The sequence below is a fragment of the Chenopodium album genome, chromosome 15 (assembly GCF_948465745.1).
Source record: "Chenopodium album chromosome 15, dcCheAlbu1.1, whole genome shotgun sequence".
NCBI classification, from domain to species: Eukaryota; Viridiplantae; Streptophyta; class Magnoliopsida; order Caryophyllales; family Amaranthaceae; genus Chenopodium; species Chenopodium album.
The window spans coordinates 36,433,313-36,442,548 of record NC_137848.1 but is presented as its reverse complement, the minus strand read 5'-3'; the positions used below and the strand labels follow the sequence as shown (position 1 = coordinate 36,442,548).

At 33.0% G+C, this 9,236-nt stretch overlaps 1 protein-coding gene across 1 annotated transcript; it reads right to left on the bottom strand.

The window, feature by feature from the left end:
• Positions 1 to 1,161: 1,161 nt before the first annotated feature.
• Positions 1,162 to 4,230, bottom strand: EBP (ethylene-responsive element binding protein). The gene is made up of 2 exons (XM_081639182.1): positions 3,921 to 4,230; positions 1,162 to 2,119 (listed from the first exon to the last, which is right to left on the bottom strand). Exons 1-2 carry the CDS (start codon positions 4,087 to 4,089, stop codon positions 1,458 to 1,460), a joined length of 831 nt encoding a protein of 276 aa, XP_081495308.1. The 5' UTR covers positions 4,090 to 4,230; the 3' UTR covers positions 1,162 to 1,457.
• Positions 4,231 to 9,236: the final 5,006 nt, after the last annotated feature.

Below are 9,236 nucleotides of genomic sequence, written 5' to 3'. Positions count from 1 at the left end.
TTCTATTAATATCAAATTGAGCAATTGCGCAAATTGTGTAAATTCAGTTGTATGTCAATTGTCAATTAAGTACTATCACGTATATGTTAATTCGTGATCTTAGCTAATGTTTATTTCTTGTACGTTATGATCGTAGTGATGTTGATTTCGCACTGCATCGAAATTACTTGGAGCAAATGCCGGAGATGATTATGCACTTTATAGTACTTAGAGCGTTTCTGATAGTTGTAGTCTCGTAATTTAACTTTGTAAGTTGTGACTCTCGTGAACAAATATTGGGTAGGGAGTAAAGATGCAAGTTACCCCTTCCGTTTTTAGTTGATAAATCTATTCCGGAAACAAATACTCCATATATATTAAGATTAGTACTGTATTTATGTTTTTATTATTATTATTATTATTATTATTATTATTATTATTTGTATATACAACTAATAATGGTATATGGTGAGAGTGGATTATGTGAATATTTCACAAGGTGCAGAGATTAAATTAAGTAAGAATGTTAGGACAGAATTGGATTATACAAATTTTTGTATACGGCTGGCCACATGGTGCGACATGGGTTTCTTGTAAGGTGTTACTTACAGGTGTAACTTGTATTCTGGGGTTACTTATATAATGTTATTGGTTTTGATTAGGGTGTTGTATTTTAGAGTTACTTGTAGGGTGTTACTGGTTTTGATTAGGGATTAATTGTAGGATGTTACTGGTTTGATATGGGAGTTTGGTTTGGGATTACTTGTAGGGGTTACTCAAAACATAAGTAACACCTACAAGTAACCCTAAAATACAAGTAACACATACAAGTAACCCTGACAAAATCAATAACACCCTACTAGTAACCTATAGGCACTGAAAAACCTCAAATTGATAATACTTTACATTTTATTTTCTATTTTTATTTGTAAAATTAATTTTCGAAGTAATAAATAGTAAATAAATAAATAAATAAAGATAAGACTTGTAAGTTATGTTGGCCAACAATCATAGCGTGGACAGGTGGACGAACTGACAAAAACCCCTTGCTACAATTAACTCAAAACAAAACCAAACACAAATTGATAACTGCACCCTATTCTCCGTAATACGGAGTACATATATTTACACATGCATGCAATTACTCCAAACAGAATTACTGAAACATGCAGATTTCATTTTTTTTTTTATTTAGCACTAACGCTAACTTCAATTAAGAGTTCATATTTTATACATTCCCCTGAATAGTCCAGAATGTAAGATCCCGTTAATAATAGTATAATCTTAATTACTAAGTACTAACGTGATAATTAATTCTGAATAAAGGAGCATTACTGTAATTTGGGCAAAGTAGCAACTATCACAAGATAATACTAACTTTATGTACAGCCCAAACTAGAAAGTACCAAACTAAAAGGTTTTAAAACATTACATTAACGTTTATACATGACATAAATAAAAGTACAGTACCATCTAAATCAAAACACAAATTTATCATTGTGTTGATCATAACCATTAATCATAGGGAACTCGTCCATGACCCAGGGCAATCTCGCTGAGACCGATTCAGCGAGTTCAGCCCCGTGGTCCAGCCCAAGTAACGATTCAAGGTCTAATATTTGCTGACTCAGCTCATTATTATTCACCCCATTCACAAAACCCTCTTCTGAAGTAAGATAGTCCACCCCATCTCCGTATAATCCCATACTCATCATTGGCATCTGAGTCGACTCGCTACTTAGCTGAGCCGACTCATTGCTAAGGGTTGATGACTCGGTGAAATCCGATATGCACTGCTTCTTTGCTGCAGGTTGGAAGATCTCCTCCAACGGTGCCGTCGGCATTGGAGATGGTGGTGGTGGTGGGGTGTCTGGGAAGTTGAGCTTGGCCTTGTCGCCGCGAATTTTCTTCGCGGCAGCATCATAGGCACGGGCAGCTTCCTCAGGGGAGTTGAAGGTGCCGAGCCAGACCCGAACGCCTTTCCGCGGGTCTCGAATCTCGGCCGCCCATTTACCCCACGGACGCCGCCTTATACCTCTGTATACATTCTTCCGAGTTCGCCGAGTCTGACTCGGGTTTGCGACTTGCTCTGCTGGGTTGACATCCTCTTGATGAGCTTTCACCCCGTCATACGGCGAACCTAACGAATTCAAGACAAAGTTATTACCAACATGACAACATCTTATATCATATTATAAGTTTATAACATATTAGATTCATATTAATAAATTAAATCTGTCCATTTCTATAATATGACTTCATTTATTTATATAAGTTATATTAGTTGATCAAATATTTTGTTGATTCCTTAATTCTGCTATCTTCTGACACGAATTGAAGTTCATGCATCAATGCATGAACAAGAAGCAAACATATTAAGGTGCTCTCTTTTTGTTTGTTGTACAAAAAAACAAACAACAAATAATGATAATGTATTTTATTTATCTTATCAACTCAATGGTATTTACTGTTTATCAATTAATATTCAATTTATCTCGGTTGTCCAAAGTTGTGTCGACATGATGTTGAAATAATGTATTTTTTGCGCCAAAAAAATAATTAACACTTACAATATTTTTATTTAACTTAAATTCTTGTGTAATTTGCACCTAGAATGAATTATTTTAAGGGTACTTAAATAGAAAAATATTTTAAATACTATATATACGAGTTAAAAAATCTATATTATATATTAAAAGGTATTCCTTAACAAATTTAGATGTCACTAGGTGCACTTCTTATTTAATCCGATTATTACTCCATGTTTAAAAATATGGTTCTTACAAGATTTGGACCCATAATTTTAGGTTTAGAGTCTAATGTGTTAGCCACTAAGCTATTATCATATTACATGTTATTCAATACAAATTAAAAATTAATAAAAATTTTATCATGGAAATAATTAGGGTATCGCCGGAGACTAAAAACTTGTTCAATATTAAATGTAATCTATATCTATACTTAGTATTTAAAAACTATAACCAAGAAACTAAGAAAAACACATGTCCCCATCCATTATATTACACTTCTCTAACCATAGTGCCACATGTCATCTTACACTATTAATTTTTTATTACACCATTTTTTTTAATTCTTTCATTAAACTTACACTTCATCTCTTCATCTTCATCTCTCCCCTTTAATTCAACCATTTCCTATTCTCTCTTTAATTTTAGCCCTTCCACCTTTTATTTAAGCCTTTTTTTCGATTAAAGTTCTAAAATTTTAATTTCTTTAATCATGTTTCCGATTACATATTATACCTTATAATGACTTACTGATATTTCCTCACTTATTATCTCTCAATACAATTTTATATGAATAACCCGTGCATTACACGGGTTAGAAGGCTAGTTAACATTAATATATAACACCAATCTATGTGTACTTTTCTTACAAATTCTCAAAATTATATGGGATCATTAATTAATCAAATTTATGTGATTTTTTGATACAAATTCTCAAATTTATACAGTATAGCATTTTATAAAAATAGAATTTAATGCTTACATGAAACTAATAACATCACACTTATATTGTATAATGGTTTATATATTAAGCCTTCTGTTTTACTTTGTTAGTCTCATATGAAATCAATCATATAAAATAGGAGAAAAAATAATAAAATACGAGTAATAATTATCGACAAATGTTTGAATTTCTTAACACAAAATTAAACCAAAATAGAAATAGGATAGAAAATTAAATCCGTATAACAAAGACATAAAATAACATCCATCAACACATAATTTTATAATGAAACTCACACACTATTCATTCCTTTTTTTTTTTTTTTTTTTTTTTTTTTTTTTTTTTTTGAGAAAATCTATCTTTATTATCTACTATCGCTCATTATAATCCTCTAATTACTTTCATACTTTTGTTTTTTGAGATTTTAATTTTATGTTACAAAAAAAAAAAAAAAAAAAAAAAAACCTTACCTCGTTGAGGGGTAAGCGAAAGCGATAGTTGAGAAGAGGACGATGAGTTGGATTTAGGAGGAAAAGATGTAAGAAGGTCGGCATCGAGCTCGGACCAGAGATCGTGAGTGGTAAGATTACGGCCGCGCTTGGCGGCGATAAGGTCGGAGATAATAGCGCCACCACACATTATGTTCAACACCTATTCTTCAACATTCAACTACTTTTTTTAAGGTTGGGTTTGCTGAAGTAGATATGAAGAGAAAGAGGGGGATAAAAGGTGCAGAGGTTTGGTTATTTATAGAGAAAGCAGATGACTGCTGATAACCGAAGATAGAAGTGACTACTAGAGCCTAGAGGAGGCAATAATAATTATTGATAAGAGTAAATAAAACAAATGAGGAAATACATAAATTAATACGGAATTGATTTATTGGGTAAAAGGATGTGCAAGTCTGACGAGTACTGTCCAAGTTGTTGTGTTATTGCTCAACTTGGCTGCGTTTTTTAACGTCAACTAAATATCCTCGTCTCTAATTCTCTATCCGGCGAGATTAATTGATACAGTAAAACTTGGTATACATGTCAATTAATTAATTTGAAATTAAATATATATAATTAAATATTAGTAAAATAATTAAAAGGTTGATATATATTACAAAATTTTGTATTAATCTAATTAACAACATATTTCATACTTCCTCCATTACATATTAATTGCAATTTTGGGTATTATTTGTGAGATATAATTCCAAACTTGCAACTAATATGTAACGGAAGAAGTAATTAAATTTATTCGCCTTATTAAAAATCCATGGTCAAAGTTACTATGTAAATAGTGAAAAAAAGTTTAACGTGTCAATTATTTTAATATAGAGAAAATTTATGTTTAGATTATAATTGTCTAAAAAAAAAAAAATCTCTAATTTATTAAGTGTACTAGTTCTTTGCCCGAGCAACGCTCAGATAATCAAATAAGAATATTTTTTTATAAATTACTCCAACCATGTACTCTCTCCGTTTTTAAATACTTGCTCCATTTCTCTATACGTGGAGTTTTAGGAGAAATTGGAGAAAGTAATAAAATATGGAGGTAGTGGGGTAGGTGGAAGAATAAAAAATTGTAAAAAAACAAAAGCAGTGGAGAGTTTTGGAGGAGAGATAATATGAAAATAATTAAATATGATCATGGTGGGTCTACTAGGTGAGAGAAATTAATTTAATGTTGTAAAAGCTTTCCAAATAAGGAAATGGAACAAGTATTTAAAAACGGCCGAAAAAGAAAAGTGGAGCAAGTATTTAAAAACGGATGGAGTATTTGTTTATAGGTTTTGTATACATATAAATATTTGTTTACGTTCTCGTTAAAAAAAATAATCACTTTACGTTATCGAATTATAATAGATAAGAGTATGCGGCACGATAATATAGAGTATCTCTATTTTTGTAGTTTGTTGACAAATTTTAAATTGAGTTGGAATTCGTTTTTAGTACAAAATAAAAAATCTATTTTTATAGATTAACGAATGAAAATTCAAGTAATTTAGAAAATTTTCTGATCTTAATAAATAAAAAAAAGTTTTTTAGTGGTAATTTTCTCTTTGGAACAATAAATTTTAGTTGAATTGATTTACAAATTTGAAGGGTAAAATATCAATAATTTACAATGTCTACATTGCTTGTTGTTCTTAATTTTTTTTTTAATCAATTATATAAAAGTTGGTTTTTACCACCAATCACCTCCAACTAACGGATTCCGTCCATAAATCCGTTAGTGGGGCCTACCTTGCACACGTGTCGCCATATTATTGGGCAAATTTTAAAAAAAAATTAAAAAAAACAAAAAAAAAATTAAAAAACCTAAAACTACCCCAGCCACCACCATCGCGCCACCGCCGCCTTCCCCCCAACTCACCACAGCCCTCCTCGAAACCACCACCCACATCGCACCACCAGCCCCAACCCACCTGAACCCTCCCCCTCCCTTTCCCGCAACCATATCACCCCCAAAAACCACCAAACCCAAAACCCTCGTCCCCCCTAAATGGCCACGAATCCGGCCTTAAAAGGCCGAAATCGGCCGGTTAAGGCTACTAAGCCCCAAAATCGGCCGATTTCGGCCATTTGTGGTCAGATTCACGGCCGTTTTGGGGAACGAGGGTTTTGGGTTTCGTTGTTTTCGGGGGCGACAAGGTTGCGCGAAAGGGAGGGGGAGGGTTCAGGTGGGTAGGGGCTGGTGGTGCGACGCCGGTGGTTGGTTCGGGGAGGGCAGTGCTGGGTTGGGGAGAGGGCGGTGGTGGCACTGTGGTGGTGCACGGAAGATCGGGGAAGATGAAAAAGAAACGTCAAAAAGGTGGGCCCTACTAACGGATTCATGGACGGAATCCGTTAGTTGGTGGTAAAATCGAATTTTTGGAAATTTTGTTGGAGGTAAAATAAATCTTTTTTTTATGGAGGTGGTAAAATCAATTAAGTTGTTTTTTGGAGGTGGTAAAAGTCAAAATTTCCTTAATATTTTGAGAAATTCTCAATTGTACTCTCCAGTTTTCTTTTTTTCTCAATGGTGAACACTAAAATATCAAATTATCTTTGGTAATCTATAATTTGTAAAACTAATTAAGTGGTAACATTAGTTAAGCATTTTAATTAATATTAACCATCGTTAATGTTTTAAAAGGAAGGTAAAAAAGAAATGTCTAAAATACCCCTATTTGAAAGAAAAAAAATCCACTGAGTACTACCCCCTCCCCCAACCAGCCCAACCCCTACTTACCCACGACCCGGCGCCAGGAACGACCTCACCACCCATAAAAATAAAACCTTAAGAAACCTTGATTGATGCGGATTGAACCCAAAAGTATAGCATTTGAAGAATTTATCCCCCCCCCCCCACCAAATTTAATTATCCAAATACCCAGGTGAAGAATAAGGAGAAAGTAAACCAATCTTGGCATTACCAAGAGCAGCGATGGAGTTCAGCTCGGGGCGGCTAGGATGGGAATCGGGGGAAGGAGAAGGAATCGATGGAGTTCGGTTCACGGCGGCTAATTGGGAGAATGGAAGGAGAGGGAATCGGGTTGGAAATCTGAGGGAATCGAGGAAGGAGAACGCTGGCGCCAAGGGAAAGGAAGGAGAGGGTCACCAACGCTTGGGGAAGGGAGGGAGGGGATTGCCGGTTGCGGCTGGCAGGGGAGGGGGGCCAACGTTGGGTTAGGGTGGCTGGTTTTTTTAAAAAAAAAAATTTATTTACTGAATAGGGTTATATTAGTCATTATGCCTTTAATTAACTATGGTTTGCTTATAATTGCATATTTATATCATTATTGTCACCATTTGAATTAGAAATGGTAATTCGTGAGTACTAAAGATAATTTCATAAAACTTTGTTCATCACAAAAATTTTATAAAACTGGAGAGTACTATTGAGAATTTCCCAAAAACGAATTGCAATTTATTTTAGATCAAAAATTTTATATTAATTATAAAGATAAAATTAGTGCATTTTTTGTGTCGCTGGCCATATCTTGTGGCCGAATGAGACATACCCAAACACTGACCGAGTAACCCCTGACAGTCTAAGTAACCCCCGATTAACTGAGTAACCCTTGACCAACCAAGTATCTCCTGACCAAGTAATCCCGATCACATAGTGTGACAAGCCACATATGATACTTTTTAAAATAAAATGTTATCCTTTTATATTACGGATTTATCTAAATATGAGAAACAAAGTTAATAATTCATTTTATAATAAAAAATTCAAGTAGTAAGCATGCGAAAATCACAAAGTTTATTAGATTAATATATATTAGTAAATTATTTTATTTGAAAAAGAACTTGATGTTATTTTAGAAAAAATCGTGCATCACACGGGTTTCACCTAGTTGATTAAATATTTTAGAAAAAGAACTTGATGTTATACAATTGTAGGTGCGAAATCCATTGTTCGTATAACTCGACGTGAACCCGACACAAAATAATTAAGAGGATTTTGGTCAACAAGAATTCTCAACCCGTTTACATAAGTGGGTCAACACGAGCACGACACGAAATTAAACGAGTTAGGTTTGGATTGAAATTTTTAACCCGAAACCGACACACATAACCCGATTATATTAATGGGTTGAACGAAAACCTGTGAATCCGAACCCGACACGCTTAATCTATTAATGAAGTAGAAAAACAAACTGAATTTTCTATTCAATACTACAAAATTACCTTGACACCATTTACACATTTTGGTAATTTTTTGATGGTTAATTTGGCGAAAAAAATATAATTTTCATCGTTTATAAATTAAATCTAATTTGCAGTTAATCTGGAACAATTCTTATCAACTTATGTATGGTTGTATTGTTAAAACTACTAGCTTTAAACCCTTGTGATATCTTTTACTAAAACTACTAACATAAAACTGTTGTACTCGTAGTATCTTTAATGAATTAATGATGTATGTCTTTTTATTTTTTAATTGAATATTAATTAGTTTATTAAATGCTATGTGGGTAAAAGGTTATCCGGGTAACCCGTTTAATAACCGGGTTAGGTTTGGGTCAAGGGTTTTCAACAAAACCCTTTTAATAAATGGGTTAGGTTTGGATCAAGGGTTTTTCAACCCGTTTAACATTAACACAAACACGAACCCGACACAACACGACCCGTTTGCCCTAATAAATTGATCACCTCTCTTCAATAACTCTCATACAGAAATAAATTAAACTTTCATATGGAAATGAATGAACAACATATGTACATATCCTCATTTTTTTAATCTTAACTTTCTTTACTTCGTATAAAAGAAAATCCTATTGGCATTGGTTATTTTCAAATTTAACGTTATAATAGTTTTCATAAACTCCAACATGTCCTACTTATTCTTCTCAATGTTTAATTAAAAGTTATAAGATTATTATTTTTTTTTAATTTAAAATATGCATGGCCAACCACATAGGGTGGTTACTTTACATACATATAATTAACATAAGACAAATGAGGTTATTTGTATTGACTGTATAGGTGAGAGTCAATCTAACGAAAACATGAGGTTACACATATAAACAAACGGAATTATTCTTTTAAGAGTTATTTTTTTTTTCCTTAAAAAAAAAGGTTACTCGAATGAACAAATGAGATTACTTTATTTTTTTTTAATCAATTTATGTTACTTTTATAATGAGTTGGGTGTTACTAGCTAGTTGTACCATAAACAAAACAAGGTTACCTCTATAAACGGGGTTACTCATATAAATCAATAGTATTATTCTTATAAACAAATGTGGCCACACACATGACTTGATGTTTAAATTTTTCTTAATACATTAACTTTTAAAAAATATC

Coding starts and splice junctions, on each gene's coding strand:
- EBP (XM_081639182.1), bottom strand. CDS start 4,089: ATGTGTGGTGGCGCTATTATCTCCGACCTTATCGCCGCCAAGCGCGGC. Junction 2,120..3,920: donor TTCGCTTACCCCTCAACGAG/GTAAGGTTTTTT, acceptor TGAATTCGTTAG/GTTCGCCGTATGACGGGGTG.